This window comes from Furipterus horrens, unplaced genomic scaffold (genome assembly GCF_987537825.1).
Source record: "Furipterus horrens unplaced genomic scaffold, mFurHor1.1.pri manual_scaffold_8, whole genome shotgun sequence".
NCBI lineage: Eukaryota > Metazoa > Chordata > Mammalia > Chiroptera > Furipteridae > Furipterus > Furipterus horrens.
Window position 1 is genome coordinate 17,002,383 of NW_028327178.1, and position 27,959 is coordinate 17,030,341.

Here is a 27,959-nt window from a genome sequence, read left to right on the forward strand (position 1 = left end):
CAATGTCATCTCCTTTCCAAAGCAGGAAAATGAAATGCCAAGACTTTTTCTCCAAAGTTCATTTAAAACCTTTTGAAGCAAAAATATTGCTTTTTTAAAAGTTGTACATTTTTCCCCCAAAGGGGTAACAGTGACCATGTAAAAAGAATTGAATGAAAAGAAAATTTATTTTTTATTATGCTCGCTGAGATTCTAGCCCTGGCTGGTGGTTCAGTTGGTTGGAGCATCATCCTGTGCACCAAAAAAGTTGTGGTTTCAATCCCAAGTCAGGGCACATACCTAGGTTGTGGGCTCGATCCCCAGTCAGGGTGCGTATGGGAGGCAACCAACTGATGCTTCTCTCTCTCTCCCCCTCAACCCCTTGCTCTCTCTAAAATCAATAAACATATCCTTGGATGAGGAATAAAAATAAATAAATAAAATTCTAGGTGAGAGATCCTAATCAAATGGTTATTATACTGTCTTATATTAGTTTCATATGTCTATTTTAAAGGGAATATGTTTTATGTTCTTATAAACAGAAGTGAATAGGTGTGACTTCCAGGATAACAGCTGTGTATATATCTGTAATTGACAATTTTCTTAACTGTCAAATGGTCTTTAGAAAGTGTTTTCATACTTTCCACCCATTTCAAATAGATTTGCCTCAGGCTTTTAAAATCTCTCTATAAACTTGAATAGCAGAGAATACCAAAGCCAGTACCTGTGGACACGCCAATAAGTGGCACACGGTATTAGGGAAGTGCTGGGTCTGTCTGAAGGTATTATCTGAGTATTTCCAAGATTGGACGGAGGAAATTTTTAAAAGGCCCAGGTGGATGCTGTTTCTTATGGCCTGAAATGAATTATAATAGTTCCATTCGTCGTCGGCAACCATCCGTCTCGAGAGACGATGGTGTAGCTTCTTAAGAGTCTATCTGCACCGCCGAGAATGGCTGTGCAGTCCGACTCGGGAGTGACATGGTATCTGTCTCCTCCCGTGTTGAATCGACATCTTGCGATGACGCTGGAGTGTCCTCTCCAGTGAAGCTGAAGCTACAGAGCCTGGGCAGGGTGATATGGAGGGTCTGCTGTTGCCCATGCAGCAGACCCCCCCTCTCTTCGCAGCTGAAGGGTCCAAGGGAAAGACGGAGTCAATACAGCTTGGCTTCAGGTGCGCCGCAGGAGTTGCTGGTGTTGACTACAACGTCAAACCGCCTTAGGGACTCCGGCTCCGGGTTTTCTGTCGGGGTTTACTCCCTTAGCCTTTCCCCTGAAGAGGTATGCCGCAAGGCAGCGGAGGTTTTTTGGAGTCAGAGTTTTCCTTCTCTGATGTGCCCTGACTGGAAGATCGAACCAGCGACACTTAGCTCGCAGGCCGATGCTCAATCCACTGAGCCAAACCAGCCAGGGGCGAATAGTTCCATTACTGGTTAGCTTAGAAACAGAATTTGCAATAGCTCTCTAAGAACATGAGTGTCATCAGTCAATTAAACAAAAACAACTTCTCTCCCTCACTCATGAATTCTTTTGCCTGAATCCTTAGTCAATCAAGAGCTTGGTAACCACTTTTTATTGGGACTGAAGGTTTATTTATAGGCAGGACCCTCTGGAATCTGTCTGGCCCAGCCCCTTATCCAGGTGGGTGGATGGGGTGGGTGGTACAGTGTTTCTTGCCTGGTCTTCTACTATTGCCTACAGCCCAAGGTCGAATGTGGTCTTTCAGTGCTGTGGTCAAACTAGGTGTCTTTGCATGATCACTGGGTTTATAAAACAAACTCAGAGAAGAAGGTGATTCTACCCCTCCTTCCCAGAGTTAATATCCCAACAGACTCCTCTCCCTCTCCATCCCAGAGATCTGACCACTTCCAAATGCCTCTCCGTAGCAGGAACCTGCAACAGGTATAGCTTTTAAACTAAGATACAAATTCTCCAGAACATCGTAGGTTGAAATGTGCCTTGAAAAGATTTCATTTTCTGCTCTTACGTTGTAAATCCTTTGTGTAGGAGATGGAAAGGTAGATAAATGGCACAGCTTTTTGGAAGCAAGAAAAAAAGGGGGCTTAAATTTTAAAGTACTCTTATTGTTGAATCTGATCTCAAAGTTTGTCATATGGTTTTGATACATGCTCCTGATCTTAGCACTTAACATATTTCTCACAGAAAACAAAAGCCGCTATTAATGATTTCTGTAAATTAGACCTCTCAAACAGTGTAATCATCAAGTTGGTAACTGTACCCAGAGGCAAACATTTGAAAATCCATTTCAGAACAGTATATGAGTTGGAATACTGTATAATCAGTGTTGTGTCTTGACATGACAAACTGAATCCCAGTGATGTCTTTAGAATGAGAACCTGTCTTCAGCCTCCCATTACTTCCCTATGGAATTTTCTTGACGCCAGTCTGACTGGGCTTGGGACCCTTTTTCACAGGTGCCTGGCTGTCTGGGTCCAGTCCGCAGAGCCTCTGTCCTGACTGTCTTCACCCCGCCCGCTTTCTTCTGTTTCTGCCACTGCCTTTGTTCTCAGTTCATATGTGCAATGGTGGCTTTCTGACAGTGAGGACCAATGAGTTTTTAAACAATGATCACTGGACAAGGTTTGTATTGAGAGAAAACTCTGGCTGTTGGGTAGAAGGTTTGGATGAAGGTGTGCCTGGAGATAGGCGCTCAGGTTTTAGGTGACGACAAATATTGATCCTGCAGAGATCTTAGGTAGATCTGAACTAGGGCGGCACTGTTCTGGTTGCTGAAACTTAACCATGGACAGAACGTGATAGTTGATTAGGAGACGAAGTGCAGTGATGGCAGGATCTCTAACTTAAATTTGGGAAGACAGCAGGGGAGGGAGGTGAGGGCCATGTCGAATTTAGAGTCTCCAGTGGAACACCCAGAGTGCAGAGGACACTGAACAGACAGTGGGGACTCCGGATCGCAGAAGAGGGGGACGATCGAGACGAGACACAGGCTTGAAGGGGGTAGTTGAAGCCATAGGCACAAAGGAGACCAGGGAATAAGTGTTAGAAAAGGTAACTGGTGAGGATGTGGTTCTGGGAAACAGCAGCGTGAAGGAGAGACAGCAGGAAGATGGGCCAGTGAAAGGTGCTGGCGAAGACCCATGAGGAAAGCAGGCAGAGAGCTGGAGGAAGGTGGAGATGCTGAGCGTCCAGGAAGAGGTCTTCAGAGCGGAGGCAGGGTCTGCAACGTGGAGGCCTTCAAAAATGTCAGGCAGACTGAAGGCTGAAACTGCACCACCTCCAACCGCTGGATTTGGCCAGCAGGGCCCCCTAAAGTTGCTCTCAAGATCAGTTTCTGCAGCGTGGGGTGGAGGCCAGGGTGTGTTTCATGGAGGCAGGTCTGAGAAGGGGTGACGTGGAAGGTGGTGGACACCTTGCTTGAGATTGCCTGGGATAAGGCGAGAGAGAGGAGAAGCAGCTGAACAGGGATTTTTTTTTTTTTTTTTACACATAAAAGACACTTGAGCACAATGACGTATTAGGGGAAGGAGCCAGTGAACAGGGAGAGGTTACTGGTGGGAGAAAACGCAGGCGTTCAGGGAGTGATGTAAAGGAATCATCTGATTCAATTCCCTCACCATTGCAGATGAGAAAATGAAAACCTAGTAAGGTTCAGAGGTTGGCCATGGGTCATGCAGCTAATTAAGTAGCAGAGTCACGTTTAAAAGTCAGTTCTCCTGCCCCTTGCTCTGGGCCCTTTCTACTATTTCACCTTTCCTCCTAGAAATCGACTTGGTTATAACCTCTGCTAGTCTCTTAACTCCTCCGGGCACCTGTCACGTGCTCGTCATGCAGGCGACTTCAGCCTCTTCGTGTGCTGCAGCCAGACTGGCCTTCTCCAAAAGGTCGCTGGCTGTTCTCTCTGTGGTGTACTGCTGCGTGGGCTCTGGAGCCAGGCTGTCTGGGTGCAAACCCTGGCTTTGCCACTTACTAAATCTGTGATCTTGGGTCCTAAGCCTCAGGTTCACCATCTGTAAAATGGGATGTAACGGTCCTTATACCATGTGGTTATTAGGAGAATTGAATGAGTTCATATATGCCTGGCACATTCTAAGTGTTCAATAAATCTTAGCCCCTGTTGTTTTGTTTTGTTTTGTTTTGTTTTGTTTTTTAAAGCCCTTCACATTGTTCTTAGGATAAAGATCAAAATCCTCAACCAAGGGCCCGCATACCATGAAGGTCATCTTATTTAGTCTCATAACAATCCCATGTAACAGGTACATTCTTACCTGCATCACCCTGGTGACTAAATGAAGGCTCATGGAAGTTAAATAACTTCCCGAGATCCAATAATAATAAGTATAGAAACCATTAATAAAACATAGTTCTATTAGAGTATAGCCAACTGCTACCACCACAATGGAAGGGATTTTTCCCATCTTGGAAGGTTAAAAAACATTGTCTGGGAAAGTTACTTTTCTTTTTCCTTTCTTTAAATTGAAGTAGAATTCTTAGACCAAATATTTACCATTTTAAAGTGTACAATTCAGTAGTTTTTAGTATATTCACCAAGTTGTCCAACTATCACTACTCTAAATTCTAGAATATTTTCATTATGCCAAAAAGAAATTCTGTACTCACGAGCAATCACTCTACTTTTTCCCCCTGCCAGCCCCAGCAACCACTAAACTATACTTCCTGTTCCCTGGATAGTTCATGTACATGGAACCACACAGTACGATTTTTTATGACTGGTTTCTTTCACTTGGCATGTTTCTAAGGTTCATTCATAGTGCAGCATGTATGAGAACTCCACTCCTTTATATTGTTGAATGATAGTCCATCGTATGGGCATACCACATTCTGTTTATCCATTTCTCAACTGATGGACATTTGAGTTGTTTCCACCTTGTGGCTGCTATGAACATCAGTGTACAAGTTTTGACATGTGTCTCACTCCTCTTGGATATATATTGGAAAGCTACTTGGAAAGAATTTAAATAAAGTTCAAGTTCAAGTCCAAGAGATCTTGTTTTCATGTTCTTCCTATGTTTGTTTCTAGTTCCCACTGGTAGCTGACTTGTTTCACGATGACAAGGACTCTGTGCCTGCCACCACGACATCTGCAAAGGGCTCATCTTCAAAGATCAACGTTCGCTCCGCCAGACCCCAGCTGAAAGCCTCCAACAAGGAGCACAAGAAAACCGTGGGCCACCAGGTCAGCCCCAGGGCTGGTGGCGGGAAGCTGTGGGCCATGGAGTATGTGCTGTGCCGCCCTCTGTAGCTGAAGGGTGACAGTGGAGTCAAGGGGAGGCCAAGGGAGCCTCGGCATCCACAGCCCCGGCCACCCAGCTCAGCCTTTCCTGTTTGAAGCAGGAAACTGTGAAACTTTCTCTAGAGGGAGCAGACAGGAGAGGGAAAGGGGTGACTACAGTCTCACATAGTGCATTTGATTCCTGTGGCGGGACCATGTCACAGCCCCACAGGTGCCTAGTGGGAGGGACAAGAGTGTCTAGAAGTCAACAGGGTGTGGAGGAGGGTTGAATAAGCCTGGGAATCAGAAAACTGAAAAACAACCTCTCCTGCTTTGGGGTCTTCGTGAGATGTTATGTCCCGTGTGTCTCCCAAGAGCAGAGATAAGGAAGGGCACCTGCCAAGCCCCTGGTGACACCTGCCTTTCTATTTCACTGGATTTGCCCATTCTGGACATTTCATATAAATACAGTAATTTCCAGGATGCCCAGGCAGCAGAAGTGCAGGCTCTAGGACTCAGGTTTGGGAGTGAGAGGCCTCTGGGCACAGCGAGCATCTCTCATAGCACGCCCTCGCCTTCCATCTCCTTTGTGCCACAACACTGAGTTAGACACACCAGGGTGTGGTCTCTCCCCATCTGGTTTCAGGGTCCTGAGGCCAGATTACAGGAGGGACTTGATTTTAGTCATCTAGCAAGGTAGGAGTGTCAGAGCTAGAATTGGACCCCGGGTCTGTGAATTTCTTCCTGTCCTAGATTAACAATAGTCATCAAAACAGTAATAATAACCACTACTCCCGCCAGTCTGTGGGCATTCTTTTAAGTTCATCAGGCACCCACAAAATGTTAAAGATGAATAAATGACCAGGTGCTGACGCTTGTCTCCCCAGTTCCGCACCTCCCTGCACCTGCTCATGGAGACCCTGAATGCCACCACGCCACACTATGTCCGCTGTATCAAGCCCAACGACGAGAAACTCCCCTTCCAGTAAGTGTGTGTGCAGGCGGTCGGTGGGAGCTGCGCTGGCCATGCCCATGGAGTGCAGCCTCTTTGTGCTTCCTTTGGTGTTCTGAGGAGCCGGGAACAGCAGACCCAGCGAACGGCGGGGTGAACGGTTGATCTTACACTCCCCAAATGGTTGATATGCTGAATACAGGCCCGCACACATTGACCAGGGTCACCTCTCTGCTGCCCAGGAGGATTCAAGGGGACGAGAAGATACAGCGCCCCCATCCCGTGTCGCTTACAGTGGTGTTGAGGACAGTGCACACTCGAACCCGATAGAGAACCAGATAAACATGTGCCACTAAATGCCCACGTGAGAGCGTCTCACAGCGAACATTCAATTCAGACATGGGAGGTCCGCTGGGGTTCTCAGGGAAGGCTTCTTGCCCTTGAAGCACCTTGACCTCAGATGACATGTCAAGTGATAATACCCTCAGGTGGTCCCGTTTCTCCCATCTCCTCTGCTGCTGAGTTTCCAGAGACATCCACACTTGCCCGCCTTCCCTCACTCCTCAGCCTTCTCTGGTCCAAATTCCGCCTCTAGCCCTACCTTGGAAATGTTCTTCCAAGTCTATCCATTCTCATGTGGTTGATGCTACCCAAATCTATAGAGCCGTGGTACATTTTTGTCTATCTGTGGTTTCTGCCAAGTTCCAGAGCTTTATTTCTGCAGCCCTGCTGCAGCTCCATTTGTCACCTCCCATTCAACCTGTCTGAGACCAGACTCATCCCACCCTGCAGGCTGCTCCTTATTTGGTCTCTCTTGGAATCAATGGCATAGCCATTTCCTGACATCTCGCCTACCCACCACATGGTCTTCCAGACCAAACCTGAGAGTCACTCTGGACCAACGCCCTTCACTAGGACTTTCTGTGATGACAGAAGTGTCCAGTAATCTGCATTTGTCTGACATGGTAGCCGCTGGTCACAGGTGGCTATTGAGTGCTTGAAATGTGGCTAGTGGGAATGAGAAACTGAATTCTTAGTTCCATTTCACTTACATTCAAATACTCACAGGCAGCTGGTGGCTACCATATTAGACAGCATAACCCTTGGTCCTTCCTCCCCAGTGTCCACTCGTCAGAATCCCATAGAGGCAAGAGTCTCTCACATTGGTCTCCCCTTTGCCCTCCTTCCATTATCACCTTTAGACTGTCTTCACTTCTTGCATGGAAACCTGCCCCAAGCCTTTAGATTGGTCTCACCTCTGCAGCTGCTTCTTCCGTTACCCTGAGCCTCCACACCTGCTCTTTCCCCTTGCCAGAAAGAGATATATTTTAAAATTTTAAGTATGTTCTTCTTATCTTTCTGATTTCCTTTTTGGTTCTAGAATAATAGCTTTCTGTGAAATAATTTTGGCAACTCTGACTCTCAGAATGAATAACTGAACTGCCTTTGCCGCTCCTGTTATTTGATAAAGCTTGACTTGCACTCCTGTGGGCCCTGTGACAGAAGAGGTTAGGAAGACAATATTGAACCAGCCTTCTGTGAAGTGTGCCGATTCTTCACTCTTCCCTTCCTCCAAATTTCTGAGACACGCTCAGGAACTCCCCCACCCCTTGTGACATCTGTTTACCAGCTGACTCCGGAAGAAAAGGGGCGCTTAGAAGAGCAGCATGTGTGAAAGACATAGATAATGTGTGAAGGGCAAGGGCAGGAGAAAAAAGGGGAGAGCTGGATACCAGCGTGGGCCCGACCAGTTGTGGCCTTAGGCAGTTTATGCACCCGAACCTGGCACCTGCCATGCACTTTTTTTTTCCTGTTGGGCCTCCCCTTCCAAATGGGAGAAGACCCTAGGGACTTTCTAGTCCTAATAGCCCATTTTTCTAAGCCCTTCCTTTGCCTTTAGGCCCAAAAATATTCTTCCCAGTAAAGAAAGAGGGGAGAAAAGTGAACCAACTCAGAAAGCCTGGGTTCGAATCCAAGCTCTGCCACCAGTTGTTTGGCTAGTCACAAGCTAGTCCTTTACACCTTCTCATTTCTCCGTCTATTAATTGTGGTCAAAAAATAATTATGAATGAATTCAAGAAGATAATTTATATGATTAAAATATATAACTCGATTGACATTATTCTAGAAGGAAAGTGCTATGTCCCACCTCCTGTGCCATCCATTGGGGCTTTCTTGGCCTTGGCATGATTGACATTTTGGGCCAGGTAGTTCTTTGTTGTGGGGCTGTCCTGTGCACTGCAGGAAGCTTAGCAGCCCTGGCCTCTAGCCACTGCATGCTAGCAGCAGCCCTGGCCTCTAGCCGCTACATGCTAGCAGCAGCCCTGGCCTCTGTCCACTACATGCTATCAGCATCCCTGGCCTCTATCCACTACATGTTAGCAGCATCCCTGGCCTCTATCTACTACATGCTAGCAACATCCCTGGCCTCTATCCACTACATGCTAGCAGCATCCCTGGCCTCTAGCCGCTACATGCTAGCAGCAGCCCTGGCCTCTGTCCACTACATGCTAGTAGCATCCCTGGCTTCTGTCCACTACATGTTAGCAACATCCCTGGCCTCTATCCACTACATGCTAATAGCATCCCCACCAGTGGAACAACAAACAATGTTTCAAGACATTGCCAAATGCTGCTTGGAGGACAAAATTGCCCCCGGTGGAGAACCGCTGTCCCACGCTAAGTACTCTGAAGTATATCTTTTTTCCCTCTGCTTCTTCCTTTATTAAAAAAAAAACAAACAAAGAGGAAAAAACTATCATATCTACTACTCATTGGGCACTGGGCTAGGACAGGTGGAACAACAGTGAAAAAGATCTGTGCCTTATCCTTAAGGAGTTGCCAGTCACACATAACTGGCAATGGCACAGAAGTGACCGTCAGCGGGTCTCCAACGGTGCAGGATTGAGAGATGAGAGAATGAATGAGTGTCCGATGGGGAGGCGGCCTGGAGCGAGTATGGCGATCTGGGATGGCTCGTCAGAGGAACTGGCCGATTTTCCCGAAGGCCAGTCCGCTGGTGTCAGAAGCAAGCAGTCCTGAGAGTCTCAGCGTCCTGAAGCGTGACCACAGGACGCGGCGAGGCCGGGTGAGGTGAGCGGGGAGCTTGCAGCCTGTGCAAGAATGAGTTAAGTGGCGCGTCAGTGCTGAGGTGGAGCCCAGCCCGACACTGTGGGAGTCTCCCTCTGCGCCCAGCAAGCTTCTGGCTCTGCTCAACCTGCACGTTTTATTGGGAGGGTAAAGTATAGCCCTGCATTTCAACAGTTTGACCATGTCCATCTCAGGTAGTTTTCCGGTCCAGATGTAGGTGTTGCTGGAGCACACCATGGTCCTCCAAAGTTTAACAGGCGGCAGGGCAGGTGTTCACTCCCAGATACCTAGTAAGGAATGCAGATCGTGAGATGCGTTTGACCGTGAGTTTACTGTTGGGAGATAAGGTTAAAGGGCAGAGGCCTGGCTGTCTTCACATGTCCTCTGGGGGGGGAGGGGGGGCGGAGATGATAACAGTGTCTTTTTTGTATAGTGTCTTCTTTTTTTCTAATAGCATCCCTCTCTTTTACATCCCTTGATAATTATGACAAACTAGTGAGTTATAGTTGGGCAAATGGTCTCAGCTCCTGTTGACTAAATGAGGAAACAGTTACAGAGAGAGCGTGTTTTGCCCAAAGAGGCACTAGCAGAGCTATGGCCAGTGGTCTCCTTCACCCTGGCTCATTTCCCTCACCACGGCGGAAGGAGGTGATGCTGAGGTCATCAAAAAGCAGGGAAGCATGTTCAAACCGAGTTCAGAAATACTCTACCAGCTGCCTCCCATGGGACCAGCTTGGTGTGCAGGGCTCCAGGAGGAGACTGAGCAGGTCGTACAGAGATAAGAGAATGAGAGGGAGTCTTTGATGGAGAGATGTGACTCAAGGGCAACAGACTCCAGGCGAGATCCTTCCTGCAGGGTTCCAGAATCCTGAGTGGGCCCAGCCGCTGGGACGAGAACTCCTGGGGTTGTCAGGGAGCAGGGCCTGCAACTGTGATGAGAGGTTGCCCACTGAGGTTCTAGGGGCAAAGAAGCCTCCTCCCGTGTTTTCCAACACAGCAAGGAGGCAGCTCCACTGCACGGCCGAGGTGTGTGCTAAAGCCAGTGACCTGTGGTACCCGGGACTGAGTCTAGAGGGCCTGGCCCGTGGCTTTAGCTGAGCTGTGGACCAGGCAGGAGCAAAGGGAGCGTTGATTTCTCATCCCTTCTCAGACTGAGGCAACAGTCTTAGCAAATTATAAATTGTGATTAATTCTAGTTCAGCTTAATTCTCCATGAAGACTCCCTAATCACCCCTGCCAGCCCCAACATCTTTCTTCTGGTCTCTTGCAGCAGTTTAACCACACTTACGGCGTGCCGCCCTCTGGGGTATGCCCTCATCCCCACCTCTTCCTCCGCTAGTGTGGACACTTTTAGGATGCCTGACCCTGCCTGACTCGATTCTCTGTTTTCCTATATATGTGCTTGAATAAATACTGGGCGTTCAGGACTAGGCTTAGCTTTGCAGGGCATGTGAGTTGTTGAAGACGTTTCCTTTATCTCTAGAAACAGGAAGATAAAGTTCTTCCTCTGTGTGATTCTTAACTGAGCAGCTAACATCGTAATAACTAACAATATCTGTGCCCTTATGTAGCACCAGGCACTGTTCTAACTGCTTTCTTGGGCTGTTACATTTCATCTTTACACTAACCCTATAAAAGGAGTATTGTTATCATCCCCATTTTATAGATGAGGAAACTGAGGCCTGAGGGGGTTATGTGGCTTGCCCCAAATTGCACATGCAGCTGGTAAGTGGCCGTGTTGCCACTCAAGACCAGAAATGCCTGAAGCTCACCTTTTTAACTCCTGAGCCATATAATGCTCATAGTGCCAAGTGTATATTATTGTTTTGGCCATTGAATTAAGACAGCTGCCCATATGGATGGAAATAGGTAAGGAAGGCTCTGGAGAGGAGGCAAGCGTGAATCTTGGAGGGTAGGCAGAATCCAAGCAGGCAAAGAAGAGGGGTATCCCAGATGAGGCTGACAGTGTACACAGCGCTGAGATGCTGAACTGGCTCATTTCCCTGCCGATCAGCGTCTTTTACTCTGTGCTTTTCACCTGACCTTGTGCTCAGTGATACAGGATGAACAGTAACTCAGGGCAAGAGGAGATGGTCTTCCTGCTCTCCTATTCTGCTTCCTCTTTGCAGGACGGCCTCTTATCGCGTATCTTGTTTTGCAGCTTTGACCCGAAGAGAGCAGTGCAGCAGCTCCGAGCATGTGGAGTGTTAGAGACCATCCGGATCAGCGCGGCTGGCTACCCGTCCAGGTAGGTGCCCACTGGCCTCGCCCTAGGTGCAGCACAGGGACCCTCCTGTGGACTGTCAGCCAGAAGGAGATGCTCAGAACGTTCCCAAACACAGAGGACCCCAGCAGGGTGCTGATGGAAATAAGTATTTCGGTTTGGTCTGAAGAGTGCAAGAGTCACCAGTGACCCCTCTGGGGCAGGTTTTCAAATTTCATATCGACATTGGTCTGGGCGGTGGGCTTGCCAGAGTTGCAAAGAGGATTTCTCCTTTCTCAACTCCCACCTTGTCCCTTTTACCTCCCCCACCCTTTTTTTATTGTGGTCAAAAATACATATTTGCTGTCTTGACCATGTTTAATGTACAGTTCAGTGACATTAGTACATTCGTATTGTCATGCAACCATCACCACCATCCATTTGCAGAACTCTTCATTTGCAAAACGGAACTTCTGTAGCCGTTAAACAATAACTGCCCGTTCCTCCCTCCCCCAGCCCCTGACAGCCACCATGACACTTTCCTCTATGTGATTTTGATGATTCTATTTCATGTGAGTGGAGTCACATAGTATTTGTCTTCTTGTGACTGGCTTATTTCACTCAATATAATGCCCTCAAGGTTCACCCATGTTGTAGCATGTGTCAGAATCACCCACTTTGTAGCATGTCAGAATCACCCATGTTGTGGCATGTGTCAGAACCACCCATGTTGTAGCATGTGTCAGAAGCAACCATGTTGTGGCATGTGTCAGAACTGCCCATGTTGTAGCATGTCTCAGAATCACCCACATTGTAGCGCGTCAGAATTGCCCACATTGTAGCATGTTTCAGAATCACCCACGTTGTAGCATGTGTCAGAATCACCCATGTTATAGCATGTGTCAGAATGTTCCTTTTTAAGGTTGACTAATCGTCCGTTAGAGGTATATACCACTTTTTGTTTATCTGTCAGTGGACTCCTTTGCCTTCTAATGTAGAATCAAATCTATGGTGGAAAGTACGATTTGAGTTAAAGCGCAGCTGCTGTGATCCACCTGGCGCTGTGCATAAGCCAATAGCCGCCAGCATCAGCGGAAGCTCTGCTGAGACTGTGGGTCCCCTCTGACGCTTGCCTGGGATGGGGAAGGGGGTGGATGGCGACCAGCTAGCTCTCATGAAGTCGTACTGCGCAGCAGTGCCACAGAGGCCAGACACCTGCCACGACTTGGAGCTGAGCGGAGCCCTGTCGCAGGCCGGGGCCTGTGGTGTTGTCCTGTGTCCGAAGAAGCCCCGTTAAGTGTCAGGGTGGGGAGTCAGGGATGGGAAGAGGAGATGCGGTCCAGCCCCCTCCTCCCTGCCACCTCCACCTGGCGCTTTCCCACCGCCCTGGAGGAACCATTTCATAAGCCGTGGTTAATTACCCAGAAACAACCTGACCATCCGTAGTTAGGCCCGGGAAGGACGCTGCTGATGGAATTAGGAATTGGCATGTGACCTGGAAAGCACAGCATTGCCACTAATTTGCATATCCAGGCAGCTTTTCAAAACTCAGCAGGTTCAGGCATTGTTCAGAATGATCTGCTCTGGCCAGGGCTGAAGACATTTGTTATTTTCTCTTCAGCCACATCCCTCCCTGCTTAGAAAAAAGACAGGCAGGCAGGCAGTGTCCTGGAGCTCCATCTCATTTTTTGAACTTGGGGTCTGAACACAAGTAGCTGGCCAGGGGGAGCCGTGCGTGTCCCCAGGTGAAGGCTCTGCCTTCCTTCCCTGGCTGCCCTGCAGCATCTGGCGTCAGCCTGTGATGGAGGGACTGGGGCTCGGGCCACGGGCACAGTGGTTCACTTTTGAGTTCAAAGTGCTTTAGTCTGGCCAAGTACCTTCCTTTCATGGCTACTCCATTCACAGCGTTCAGATCAGGCCTCGTTCATTCTAGTTAAGAATGAGACAAGGACCTTGCGGAGCTGCTGAGCCACTGGTTTTCAAACTGTTACAGGCAGCCAGGCTCTACTCCTGCTTCCCAGCCCTTCTGTCTGCTGGTCTCCCCAAAAGGTCTCTCTAGTCCAGTGTGTCTCAGAACTCCATCACAGCCCATTAGTGGGTCAGGAAATCAATTTAATGGGTTGTGACCGACATCTTGTTTTTTTAATGGAAATATAAGATGGCAATTTGTGGTAGAAAGGGCACTGTGACATGACCTTACATCTGTTTTACGTGTAGATATGGGCACATCATGATTTAAATGCCCTTTCACAAATGAGACCCAGAGAAGGCAGTGAGCTGCTCAAGGTCACCAGCTGGTGGGTGGTGGCGTTAGACCTAGAACTGCCTCCACTGCCCTGCTGGGTGGTGGTTGCCGGGTGTCTTACTGCACACATCAGTGAGGTGTTGATACCACGCAGAGGCTTATCGGAGGAGTGAGGCACAGGGCAGAGTCCTCTGGTGTGCCCCCTAGCGCTGGGCCCAAACCTGAGGCCTGGTGTAAACTTCTCCCTGTTCTCTCCAGCTTGTAAAAAAAAACCAAAACAGTTCAGACTGTAGGACTGGGGCCTGGGCTCCTGCTAAAGGACCCTGGTGATTCAACCCTAGGGCTTTGGTGTCAGGCCTGGATTCCAGTGTCAAATTCATACCATTAAGCTGGGTGACCTCGGGCGAACACATTCTCCTCTCCGAGCCTGGGTTCTCTTATCATTAAATAGAATGGTCATGTTGGCTTTGTAGTTGGTTGTAAGGAATGAGATCATGTGTTTACAGTTCTCAGCATAGTGCCGTGCGTTTAAGCATTTCATAAAGTGTTTGTTACTCATTCAGATATGAGCAAGAATCCGCATCCCTATGGGGTAATAATGTGGGTAGAACATGTTCATACCAGAAACATCTAGCTTTGTTTTTGTGAAATCCTGATGTGTCTTAAACTGTTGAGGGTCCTTCTGTAAGAAACGTTGGGATCGCTGGCCCTTCCAGCTGTACCTACGCTGCACAGTGCAGAGAGGCCTGAAGGTATCATCTTTGTATAAAACTTATATTTGGGGCTAATGATGGGCTTGTCCTGTGGGAGACATGAGTGCTGACACTGTATCAAGCCAGGGGAGAAGCAAGGGGAGCATGTGACCAATGCTGTCCTAAGGCAGGGGGAACCTGGGGGACCCATGTCAGTCTCCGGAGAACCCACCTATCTCCCAGCACTCTCTGCTGGAATGAATTGCTCAATAGTGGGACAAAAGACTTGCAGAGGGCGTGGCACTCTCTTCTTGCAGAACATCAGGAAAAGGCTAGCTGTCCTGGGGTGACATGGTCGACGAGAGACCGCACTTCAGGCAGATGCCACCTCTGAGTCATCGAGCTGGCTCACAGCCCGATTGTGAAATCTGAGTGACACTGTGTCGTCCCCCACACTCCCACTGGTTTTTCTGCCGTGGTACGGAATGATCTGTTTTCGGAGAGGAAGGAGGAGGGGCGGAGTGAGTTCTGTGGTCTCACATGAGCTTTATGTAGAGTGAGAACATTTTCTTGCCCTCATAGTGTCTGTCTGTCCTACTCCACGTCTCATCCTGTATCCAGCATTAGCCCCCCCTACCCCCACCAGAAGCTCAGAGTCTGGGAGGAGTGATAACATGCCTAAACCATTTAGAAAACAACATAAAATCAGGTGTAAGCTTGGGAGGAGCTGTGGCTTCATGGAGGGGGTGAGATTTGAGCTGGGCCTTGAAGGGTGAGGGGGATTTGGATGGTGGGGAGACCGCAGGAGGCTACTGCCAGCCAGGGGCAGCATGACATCCAGGGCTGGAAGGAGCAATAACGTCTTTTTCCCGTGGAGTGCTTCGGGAAGAGGCCTTCTCTGCCAGCTCAGGCTCCAGTCCTGCTGCCCGGTCGTCCGGCCGTAGCCTCCTGAGAGGCCAGGTGTGCTTCCTGCCTCATCAGACAACCTCTTCCTTGGCAGCAAAAGAGGATGCATTTCCTCCAAGTCTTTAGACCCACGGAGGTAATGGCTTCTCCGACTGTCCATTCTGTCTGGCTCCAGTTGCGGTTGCCAGCAAAGTCACGATGCCCACAAACTTGCTGGCCTCGTGTAGGGACGCTGATGGATGTCTTCTCCTGCCTCCCTAATTGTTTCCGACTTCTTTCTAGCAGATAATTACAAGGGCATCTGTACCTTTTGTTTTTGTAATTGCAGGTATTATGGAAAGTGGAGGGAAGGAAGGAAAGACTATATTTTAGATAGCACAAAAAATGTTACTTAATGTTGTGGTTTAAATGTTTCGGCTCGGATCCAGAACACTGTCTCGCCTCCCCTCACATTCATTTTCTTAGCAGATTTTGGGAAAGATCAAAGAGAGGATTTCCTTCCCAAACTGCCATTTGAAATGTTAACTTTTGGAAAGAGGCACCATAGTTTTGTGGCACTTTTGTTCTGAGACGGAGTTGAATCATCCACAGTGTTTCATTTACGTCCTAAACCCCTTCCACCCCCTCCTCAAGGCCAAGCCACCACACCTGGGGTTGCGTCTGTTTTTGAAGATGAGTGGTGAGGGGAGGGGCTGTGTGTAATCGTAGATCCACACATTGCCTGATGTTCTGCACCTGCCCACCACAGGGACTGCACTGGTTTATGGCATGACCTCACCTTTTTAATGCTACCTCACAGCTCCATCCAGGAAACTGGTGTGCGTCTGCTGTATCTGGAGATAAAGCCAGTGAGGTTTTATAGAAACTGTGTCCATCAAGGTGGTAGCTGTTGAAGGAAATACACATCTTGTGGGCTGACGTTGGCGTACGGAGCTGGGCATTGTGTTGATCGGACTTCGAGAGAACTTCATGGGACCAGAGGGGCCTGAATAGATTGGGATCACCGCAGAAAGAATTCATCTCCGTGGCTGCTGAGACCCAACACAGCAGAATGATTTCACTTACATTAGCTCATCAAGTAGCCACACAATTTTACACAGCGGTTCCCAAAGGAAACCTCACGGCTTCTTTAATTAAGGGAATTATAACTTGCACCCTTTTTCTACATTTCTCCTGCTTAAGCGGCCAAAGGACAAATATCATTTTATGGAGAGCAAAATGGCAAAGGGAAGAACGCATAGTTGTGGACCACAGGACAGTGATGAAATGGTGCACAGGGCTCTTGTGCAGGAACCCGCGCAGAGGGCAGCCCTTTTCAGCTGGGATTGCAGGAGGCCAAGTTCCTGCACTTGGCCTACCGATGTGCGGGCACAGAATAGGTAGCCTTGTTCTAAAACTGACGTCTGCCCGGTGCCGCCCGCAGCCCAGCAAGCGGGAGCGGACCGAGGCAGGGCTGCAGGCCAGCCCCGCTCTGGTGCTCTCGCACCGCCCTGGGCCCTCAGCATACCTGTCTATTTTTATCCTCCCTAGGAGATAAGGGGCTCCCTGTGAGTCTGATTTAAAATGAGAATGAATCATTCAACTTGAAATGTGCAGCAGTGGCTAAGAAATATGTTCATTATCATGTACATAAAGCACTGTGATAAATGCCCTGTCTGCGAAGAGACGCTCGTCTGCCCGTCACGGGCTCCCGCGCTGCCTCTGTGTGTTTTATGCCTGTGCAGTTAGTTGTCTGTCTCCTCCCTGGGGGCTCAGAGCGGCTTTGTGTCCTGGAGGAATTGTAAAACAAATACCACTAAAGCAAACACAGTGTTTGTGTGGGACTGCTTCAGTATGCATTGTTTATATATTTTTTAAAGGCACCTTTTTCCTTAATCTTCAGTTCTCTTTCACCTCATTTACCTCATCTTGTTTGCATCAGAAAAACTCAATGGCGCTTTCTGAAAAGAGTACCCTTCCTTCCCCAGCTTCCATCCCCCACCCCAGCCCCATGCGGGATAAATAGGGTAGGGCTCTAGAGCTAGACAGATGCTTGAGAAATTGCCTCATTGACTTCCCCATTGAGTCATGATTAAACTAGTGCATGTGCACACACATGGTCGTCAGCCTTGTTATTAAAAATCCCAGTGAAAGAATAATTTAACTTATTCTTTTTATTTATTTATTTATTTTAGAAAGAGAGAGGAAGGGTGGGAGAGAGAGAGAGACAGCGATTTGTTGTTCCACTTATGTATGCATTCATTGGTTGAGCCTTGTATGTGCCCTGACCGAGGATTGAACCTGCACCCTTGGTGTACCCGGACGATGATCTAACACCTGAGCTACACAGCCAGGGCTGGAGTGCAGTCATTCTTTATCTCAGGATCTTCTACAGCCTTTAGTTCTGGCTCCTTCTCCTGAGTGCTCTGCTCATGGTCTTGGACTGGAGTCTGGCACAGGACTCTCAGCTAGGCTGCACATCACAGTCACCTGGAAGGGATCAGCCACTTCAGAAGCCAGGACCCCACCTCAGACCTGACATAAGACCCCTCAGACTTTTGGCAAGGCTGACAGGCTCCTGAGGAGTCTCGAACCAAAAGAGGAGTCTCGAACCAAAAGAGGAGTCTTGAACCATGCGGGTGTGACCTAAGGCAGTCTTTGATCTAAGAATCTTTGGCCTGAGGTGCATGGGACTGGGCGATGGGTGTCCGAAAGTGCAGGCCTGACCCGGAAAGCCCTGAGGGATTCTTCCCCATTTTCGAAGGGGCCCTCGTGAGCACCTGGCTTGCCATCTTCAGGGAAAAATCTCTGTGGCCCAATGTCGTAAATGTTGTCTGAGAGGTTGTCAGAGCCTGGAGGACTCTCAGAGTTTGTCTAATCCAAGCCGTCCCTTCCTGAGACTTACTCAAGACAAGGGAGGCAGAAAGGCTGCCACGTTGGCAGACCCCTCCATCTGCTCACACTGGTCCCCTGGGGATGTCTCGGAGAATGTTCCCACAGGTACATGGTTATATCCAGTACTGGGCTCTGGATGGGAACTTAGTCCACCGAAACATCACCCCACTGGGCGTGCTCCACCGTTCACAGCAGCTGCACTGACCACACGCTGTCTTGCGGCCCAAGGAGCTAGTGAGGAGGAAGCATCCTTCTGGACTGTTGGGCACAGCTGAGCACTTCCCGTGACTCATCCCCTGTCGACCTTGCCTGCTGCCTCTGATTGCCCTTTTCCTACCAGGGTCAGTCACAGGGCCTGGGCTGTCCCACACACCCAGCTGGGACTACTTGACCTGGCTGAGACGGAAGAAACATGACTGAAGTCCAGGACTTGCAGCCGGGAGAGTGGGGCTGCAATAAAGGCAGGGCTCAGTGTGCACTACACTGTGAGCTTGCTACGGCTCCACATAGCCCAGGGTCGGGGCTTGGAAGAGACCTGGGACTGGAGCTCTTCTGCCATTAATGTGAAGTGGAATGGGAGAGCAGCCAGCCTGGGGTTGGCTGTGAGTAGGAGAGGACGTCTCCATGGCTACCCGATGAAGAAGGAAGCAGCAGAGTCACACTGTAGGGACAGGTGTCTTTCATGGTTGGCTGTTATCCAGAGAAGGTTTCTTGAACTAGAACTATATTCTGTAGTAAACATTTTATAAATGTCTGGAAGCACTTTGGATAGCTCAGTGATGGGGTGGTGAGGAATGGTCCAAGATGCTTGCTCCGTGTCCTGTGTTGTAGGTCTGCCCCACACTGAAGAGGTGTCCTGCCCTCCTTGAGAAACAGTGGGAGGGAGAAAAGGTTGAACCCTGGGGTTCCAACATGTCACTGGTCAGGAAAATGCCAACTTTTAAGTGACTGGGTGTACAGACACCATGGTGAATGGTGTTGGGAGGCTTTAAAATGTATCAGAGAGAGACTGTGGCCAGAGAGACTGGCCAAAGGAGGCTGTAGGCTAACACGTGTACAGGAATATCTCAATACGAGGCAGAAAGTTCTGTGTCCCACGTGAATGCAGGAGTAGCTGAAGCGCTATGGCGGGAAGAGATTCCACTGTGGCGAATAACCCCGGTGGTCTTAATGAGGGCTCTTACTCACCTTCTACGTGGTCACAAAACACTTTAAGAAGTTCCGCTTTGGAAAAAGAATCAAAAGTTCCATTTAGTGTCCCCTGGAAGACTTTCCTCTTAGAGGCGAGAGGGGGCCTCCCCATGAGGGTTTTATCTCTGAGAGCACAGAGGTCCACAGAAGGGGCTCTGCATTTAATTCTAGGTCTTTTAGTGAAAGACACTTGTACACGCCCAGACCACCCCCTGCAGCAGTCACATGACCCTTTTGGAACCTCCTGATGGGGGAACCCACCCAAGCCCCACAGTGGACAGTTTGCCTTCTGCAGGCAACCTCCCCGTCGGTTTCACCTTGGTGCGGGGTCTGAGGAAGCCTTTGAAAGAAGAGCGAGGGGCTTAGGCAGAAGGGAGAGTCATTTAGAGCTTTAGGAAGCTTCCTACCTTCCCAAACACTGCACGTCCAGGAACTCACTGGCCACTAAAGTGCTGGGAGGGATTGTGAGGTGGGCAACGTTCTCTCCGTTGCACAGAAAGTGGAGGTGCGGCATCCAGGCTGTGACTTGCCTAAGGCCATGCCGCTTAGTTTTCTTGACATTTATTGTACATGATTGAAATAATTAATGCAGCATTTAGCTGGGCAAATACCCTTAAATGTTTCTGAGTTTAAGGCTTGCTCTTAGAGATGGGCAGTAATTAGGTGGGTTTGGTTCACCATCCCTCTGCCGCCTGGAAGAAGGGGCAAGTTTCCGCTCAGTAAATGAAGTTAGGCAAAGGACAAAGGGCACACGAACCCTTTCCCTCCCTCCTAAAGGGAACCCACACACAACATAAACCTGTCAAGCAGAGCCATGTACATCCCCGGTCAGCTCTGAGCAGAAGAGATGCCGTCACATTTGTGGCAGACAGAACCAATGCAAAAGGTAAGGGGCATGGGAACAGCAGTGTCACCAGGGCCTGGGAGGAGGGGAACAGGGGGCGTGACTGGTAACGGGTCTGGGATTTCTTTTTAGGGCGATGAAAACGTTCTCGGACTCAATATTGGGGATGGGTGCACAGCTTTGTAAACATACTAAAAAACTATTGAGTGGTACCCCTCAAAAGGGTGAATTTGCACAGTATGTGAGTTACATCTCAATAAAGCTGTTATTCAAAAAGAAAGTCAGGCATAACCTCTAAGTAGCGATTTTACGTAAAGGGGAAAAAAAAATAAGAGGGAAAAAAGCCATTTTTGTTATTTGCCCTATGCTTGGCCCTGCTCTGAGACCCACAACTACGTTAGAAATCTTCCACCAAACCAAAAGTGTTGACAAAGGCGGGGGAGGGGCAGGGAGCTCAGACACCATTTGTTTCTGGTCCCAGGAAGTTGAAATGAATGAGATGAGTAGCCTGGGAGGGGAAGGGGAAACTGAGGCCCGCAGGAGCACAGGGTTGTGGTGCATGAGGAGAGGTGCCGTGCGTGTCTGCCGCCCACTAGCGGTCCTGACGTCCCACAGGACTCATTTCTATGGGTAAAATTCCTCAAGGACCCTTTTAAATGGCACATGTGCTCCAGGAGAAGGGGTGCAATCCATTTACTCAGTGTCCCATGAATCGGCATCATACTGCTGCTAGGACCAGGGAGCTTACCTGAGTGACCAGACATCACTTGGCCAGGCCATAGGTAATGGGAACACCCCACTTCCAGGCCACGCCTCAGTGATCGCAAGGTGGGCGCAGGAAGCACATATACCTGAAGACAGTGGGCCTGGCCCCTCCCGCTGCCTCCAAAGCAGGGGAGAGCTGTGTGCACCCCTCCTCCCAGGACGCAGAGTGGCGAGGTGGAGGGAGTTAGACTGGAAATTCCGAGTCTCCTTGGAGGAGGACTGGGCTGCATCAGAGGATCAGGTCCGGGAGGAGCCTGTGAGCTGTGCTGAGAGCAGCTAAGGAGCCAGGAGTGTTGGCACCTGCGGGGGGAAGGGGCAGGTCCCGCCTAGAAAAGAGCGGCTTTGCTCAGTGAAAGGACTCCATTTGTTTGAGCAGAAGTCTCCTCAGAGGTCGAGGGATCAATGCAAGGCCCTCTTAAAGATTTCCTTCCAGAACATACTGAACCAGTATTTACTCCAAAGTAGTGACATAAATATCCTTTGTTTCATGCGCCTTGCTGGACCTTTTCTTTACAGTGGGCCTGCGTTATTCCAGTGATCAAACAGGAAAAGTCAAAATCAAAATCCACTTTGGGTAGAAAAATGGCTCCTTCTACACTGTACCAGAACGTGTGAACAGTATTATCTCCAGGGGTTAGGATATGGCCTCTTTTTATTTACTGACATATATTTTTCTGCATTAAAAAAAAGTTTCCCACAAGCTATATTTGTTTTATAAGAAGAAACCCAACATTTAAAGACCAAGCTGCATTCCAGGCACGGCCTGCCCTGGGCAGCAGCGACCAGGAGCTGCATGGGCTTGAGAGACACCCCTGCCAGTGGACCTGCCTCTGGTCAGCCCTCCCAGAGGGGCCTCCAGCACTCCTTTACCCTCTGTCTTCCAGCTGTGACTCTGTAATTCACCCAAACACTGAAATTCTCGGGGGCCATTGAGGGAGGACAACACACCCCAGGATGTTTTCCTGCTCTGAGAAGGGTTTTATGCGAGAACTATTGATCCCCAATGGACGCTGTCTGAGACCCAGAGGCAGGACATGTCACCTGATACACCTGTTTTTCTTCCAGGTGGGCCTACCATGATTTCTTCAACCGGTATCGGGTGCTGATCAAAAAGAGAGAGCTCGCCAGCGCAGACAAAAAGGCCATCTGCAGGTCTGTCCTGGAGAATCTCATCAAGGTGAGCTGGGCACCCACGCCCCCCACCCCCAGGCACCCAGGCTCTAGGGAAGGCTTAACTAGACTGCTGTGAGGACTGCGGGGGGTGGGGTGGGGTGGGGTGGGGTTAACTGCTCTTTGGGGTCTTCATCCTTCTTACTGCAACTTTTACCGAGATGTTAATCCATTCTCATACATCAGTGACTATAAACGAAAAGCCCCATCACCTACCTAGAGAACATCCGAGCTTTTTCTCACATCTCAACATGCAGAGAAAGTGAAATTATGTGTACAGCCCACCAGGGTTTGTGATGAGGCCACTACTGGCCCGGGAGCCTGGCTTCTGCAAAGCTCAGGCCCCATGGCCCAGCCCACCTGCTGGCACCCGGCGCCTGTACACACGCCTGGGGGCTCTGTCCTGGAGCCTGGCACCAGCGGAGGGGAATAGCTGTGCTTCTGTACCTCCCTCATTGTGTAGCCAGCCCTGCCTCAGGCCCAGCGCCAGATGCTGTCTTAAATAAGGCAACAGATTTAGTTTTCATGGAAACAACCTGAGCTCAGACTGGATGCCTGAGACTGGAGAACTATAATAGCAGAGCAATTGGATCCTTTTGTGATGAATATTTCATTATTTCCAGAGCGTTTGGTGATTACAGCAGAGTATGTTACTTAATGGTCTCAATCAAGAGTTAAATATATCAAAAATCTTCCCTTTAAGAAGGTAATAGAATTACACCAGAAACTAATTCTTGTTTGCTAGGAAAATTATTCATCTGGAGTAACTCATTGCCAGATGATCCGAGTTTAAGGTCAAGTGTTATTTTGTAAGAGTGGCGCGGTCTCTCTCCGAACGTCGTTTTAGCTCCTCAAGTCTGGAGCTGTAGACAGTGCGGGATCTTGTGCTAAATAGTCAGTAAAGAGTGAGAGGGTGACGGTCTCATTAATTGAAGGTTGCAGTTGCTTATTTGGACTCTAGTTAATTGAGGGTTTTGCCATGGTACATCTAACTGTGTTTGCATTTCAACATCTCATTTTTCATGGATGGGAAGAATCTGTGTTCAAGGTCAATTGATTCTGATTGACATGGAGCATCAGGAGTTTTTCTCCTTAGTGTATGGTGGTTTTTTCTTTGTTTTTTGTTTTCCCCAAACTAGGAAATGAAGCATGTATGCTATGGTTCCCAAGCTGCAACAGGCACCCCTTCCCCCACCCGCAGCCCTGGCTCTGCTAAAGCCTGACCACCCATGCTTGGCCCTCCTCTGTGAGGGCTGCACTACCCTCCTTTACTTCCTGCCCCTTCCTCATTGAGGGGGCATCCCTGCAGGGCAGAGGGAGGAGCAGATGCAGGGCAGGGACCAGGCCCCCACCCTGCCCCTCCCTGCAGCCTGACCTTGGAGGAGACAGCGACAGTCTAGTTGGACCCTGTGTCCCAGCTCAGCACATCCAAGGCAGCACTGTGTTCTCTGGGTGGAACCGGGTTCCTGTTAGCTGTGTAGGGCTTAAGCCATGAAGAGTGGTGATTCTGCGTTATTTCACAGCCGCGTGTCAACGTGAACCTTCCTTGTGTGTGTTAGTTTTCTGAAGACCTTGGCCCATTACTTATTGTCATCCTGCCCACGAGCAAAACCAGATGGAAGTTGGCTTACCAAGAGCGCTCAGTTGCTGTGGGCTAACTATCAGGTGTTCCATCGCAGGCTTGTCCACAAGCACACTGCCTTGTCCTCTTTCCTTGTCCACCTGGACAAGTGCAGGGAAGGGCAATGAATTTTAACGTAAAGAGATGTGATTAAGACAGTAATTATATGTCCCCCCCAAATCTCATAGCATAGTTTGAAACCAAATAAAATTTACTTGGGGAATTATTTGCAATCTGAAATTATTCAATCACCTGTGTAGCCATTTGAGAATAATCTTTTTTAAAATGTCAACCATTTCAGGACATTCCCTTGCTCAGAGCGCCCTAGTGCCCCCCGCCCCCGATTTTTTGGCCTATGATAATTAGTTCCTCCCATCCCCCGCCCTCACTTCCCCACTCAGCCCTCCCGCCTGTCCTGTTCCTCAGGCAGGCACAGCTTGTTGCCACCACAGAGCATTTGCATCTGCTCGCCCTCCTCTAGACTTTCTTCTGGCTGCCTTCTTCAGTCCATTCAGGCCTTTGCTCAGTTATCACCTCCACAGAGATGGCTTACTTAACTGTCCTGTTGAAACAGCCCCATCCCACCCTCCAGCCCCCAATTTCATCTTTCTGGTTCTCACCTGAAAACAGATGGTGTCTTTATTTGTTCACACACAGACACACACACACACACGGGCGCGCGCACTTTCTTTGTCAGTCCTCACCATGTCAGTTGCTGCAGGAGCAGTCATCTTGTTCCCTGCTGCCTCCTGGACACCTGGCCCACTGCCTGTGCCGTAGGCAGAGGGGAACTCGGGGACTGTTCCGTGAACGCTGAGAGCTATTGTGTGTCTGAGATGCAGGGCACAGGAGCACTGGGGGGGGCTGGGCTGCTGGGCGTGTCTCTTCACTCTCACTGATGGTGAACCAGCTGTCCTCCCTGCCTTGTAAAGGACCCTGACAAGTTCCAGTTTGGCCGAACCAAGATCTTCTTCCGGGCAGGCCAGGTAGCCTACCTGGAGAAGCTTCGGGCTGACAAGTTCCGGGCCGCCACCATCATGATCCAGAAGACAGTCCGGGGCTGGCTACAGAAGGTGAAATACCGCAGGTTGAAGGGGGCTGCCTTAACCCTGCAGAGGTATTCCCGAGGACACCTGGCCCGCAGGTGAGCCAAGCTGGGGCACATCTGGGCAGCGGATTGGGGGTGGGATGCAGGAGTCAGGTTCTGGTTCTCTCAGCAGGTTGGCCTCTCTGAGCGTCCGTACTCAGAGTGGTTCTTGTTGGGCCCTGTCTGCACCCTGACTTCTATGCATCAGCTGGGCCCATCTCTCTCATGCCCCTCTCACCTGAGAGAACAGGGGCGGTTCCCAGGTGTCCCGGTTCCCTCGGTCTATTCCCATCACAGCAGTGCTACCCTCGGACTGGCTGGTTTTGTGACAAAACCACCACTTTGTTTTTGTTTTTTTTCCTTAATTAAAATCCAAAGTAAAATGATCTTCTTTTATGAAAAGTGATAAATTTAGCCTTTCTGTCATAGTGAAGGTATACTCAGCTTCATGATTCACACTACACATTTTTAAATCCTTTGGGAGTTTAAAACCAGGGTAGGAAAGGTCCCGGGAGGCCCCTTTTAAAGTTGCTGCGCTGAGTCCGGCACAGAGAGGGTGTGACTTCTCCAGTCATAAGCGGTCTTCCCAGCTTAACACCATGCCAAAGAAACCTCTCATTTTAAATGTCGGCCTCCTGACCAAGGTCATCGGGTTGATGAAGTGCGAAATTGGTCGGGTGTTTCCACTGAGACCCGGCCCTGGCTCAGAATCAGTGTCCTTTGCCAGTAGGGATGTCCTTGGACAAGTGACAGCAATTACCATAAGGTCTGGCATTTGAAAGCCAGTGCAATTCAGTCACCTTTGTCTGAATACCGAAAAGTAAGCCAGCATCTGAGTTACAAGCCCAGAGCAGGAATCCTTTGTACCGTATACTTAGAAGCTTGCTCCTGCTCACCTCCTGTCCAGGCCGTAAATTGTTTATTCGAGCATAGCCAGAGATGGTGAGCACCTGTAATTACTTCTGGACAGTTGAGAGATGATCTCTGGAACAAAAGCGGTAGAAATGAGAATCGACGCTAAGTAATCATCAACAGTCTGTGCCAGCTAAGTCATCACTGACTGTCCTGTGCATGGGACTCTGCCTTGGGCTGATGGTGAGGACATAAAACAGAGCTGACCTGTGTTCTCCCTGTGGGGAGTTTGTGTTCTGGTGGATACGCAGGGCCCACCTCTGGAGGGAACCTGGGGGGAGCTGGAAATCAGGCTCGTTTCGGCGGGCCAGCAGGGCTGCATGGGTTACCTCCTCCTCTGGAGCTGCACTAGATGAGTTCTAAGTCCTGCTAGCTTTTAATATTCTGAGTCTCCAATTGAATACTTGCTACGAGTCTGGAACCAAACAAAGCCCTCAAGGAGGGTAGGGGCCATTAGACGGATGTCCTGGCTGACCTGGGGGCTGTGATAGAGGATGCAGAAATGAGAGAGGGAAGTCAGTGGCCATGTGCAGCTCCCCCCAGGCAGAAAGGCTGGGAGACGAGGCAACAGCGAGATCCGGGCAGGCCTGAAAAGATGGTGTCCATTCAGCAAACATTTCCTTAGCGCCTACTAGGCCAGGCCCTATACTAGAGGTAGGGGGGTACAAGGACGATTGAGATGTGGCCCCTGGTGGCTCCAAGTCCAGTGAGTCCAGGGGACAGACAAAAGTGTGAACACATTATGTGCCCAGGTTGCAATGAGGGGCTTGCAGGTGGGGGAGCGGGCAGATGAAGGTCACAGAGTTGGTCAGACTTACTTACACTGAGTTTTGTGGATAAGACTTTTTGGATAACAAGGAAGAAGCTAATTCTGTTGTTCTGAGCCTGAGCTTTAAGTGCCCAAGGCATTGCTACAGTCAGTCAGGGTGATGAGACTTGGCTTGACCTGGGGTGTCCAGACAGGGCCCAGTGGGGAGGGGCTTCATTCAGGACCAGTTCAGCGCGGCCCATCCACTGTCTCCCTCCCAGGCTGGCCGAGCATCTGCGCAGGACACGGGCGGCCGTGGTGCTCCAAAAGCAGTACCGCATGCAGAGGGCCCGCCAGGCCTACCGGAGGGTCCGCGGGGCTGCCCTTGTCATCCAGGCCTTCGTGCGGGGCACGTTTGTGCGGAGGATCTACCACCAGGTATGTAGCCACGCCAGGGACTCATGGGCCGAAAGCCCAGAAGTTGGTAGCAGCAAATACGTTCTCACCAACATGAATGTTTGTTGGGTGCTCCTAAATGCTTTTTTTTTAAGTCATCCCACAGCTCTGTTCTCTCTGAATCCTATCCAAAGTCCCACAAGATGTATTACGGTTTTCCAGAGAAATAGAACCAATAGGAGATATGTATATGTGTGTTAACATATATGTATATGTGTGTGTGTGTGTATGGAAATTTATTAGGAGAAATTCGCTCAGTGATGATGGAGGATGACAAGTCACCCTGTCTGCAGCTGGACACCCACGAAAGCCAGTGTGGGGGGGCATTCAATTCAAGTCTGGAGGCCTCAGAAGTAGGGGAGGCTATGATGTGAGTCCCATCTGAGAGCAGGAGAAGAGAGGAGACGCCCCACCTCCACAATGAAAAGGGGCCGAATTTCTCCTTCCTCCACCTTTTGTTCTATTCAGGCCACCGATGCATTAAATGATGCCCACCCACATTGGGTCCACGACTCAAACACTCACCTCTCTGGAAACACCCTCACAGCCACACCCAGCAATGACGTTTAACCCGAGTCCCCCAGGGCCAGCTGACACATAAGATGAACCATCACAGCTAGGAAGAGTGCGTGCCTTTGTCCCCCTTTGACAGCTGAGATGCTTGGAGAAGCGGAGTCACCTCCCCAGGGACACTCAGTCAGCCCGTGGCAGAGCCCGGTGACCCATTTTGGGCTCTCTGAGACTGAGAGCAGGGATGATATTAGACATCATTATTTAACAGATTAGCACCCTTAGGGTCAGCAAGGTGAGGTCAGGAGGGGGATGCGGGCTGCCCCCCTGCCAGGCCATTACTGCAGGCAGCTGGACTGCCTGGTTAGGTGGCCTGGAGTCAGAGCACGTCCCTCCACCGAATCACCCCACTCAACTGAAGCTCAAGGCTAAGGCAAGAGAGGGATTGAAAGGAAAGGTCTAAAATTGGTGTTTGTTTTTCTAAAATGAACATCTCTCTCAT

General features: G+C 49.6%; 1 protein-coding gene across 2 annotated transcripts in view; it reads left to right on the plus strand.

Annotated features, from left to right (window-relative positions):
* Positions 1-27,959, plus strand: part of MYO5B (myosin VB) — a 297,557-nt gene that overhangs the window by 215,886 nt on the left and 53,712 nt on the right. For both annotated transcript variants that reach the window (XM_090285530.1, XM_090285531.1), the window contains exons 15-20: positions 5,000-5,155; positions 6,079-6,176; positions 11,395-11,481; positions 22,019-22,130; positions 24,677-24,888; positions 26,773-26,929. In XM_090285530.1, the coding sequence (XP_090141656.1) occupies positions 5,000-5,155; positions 6,079-6,176; positions 11,395-11,481; positions 22,019-22,130; positions 24,677-24,888; positions 26,773-26,929 (822 nt within the window). The remainder of the gene's footprint in view (positions 1-4,999; positions 5,156-6,078; positions 6,177-11,394; positions 11,482-22,018; positions 22,131-24,676; positions 24,889-26,772; positions 26,930-27,959) is intronic.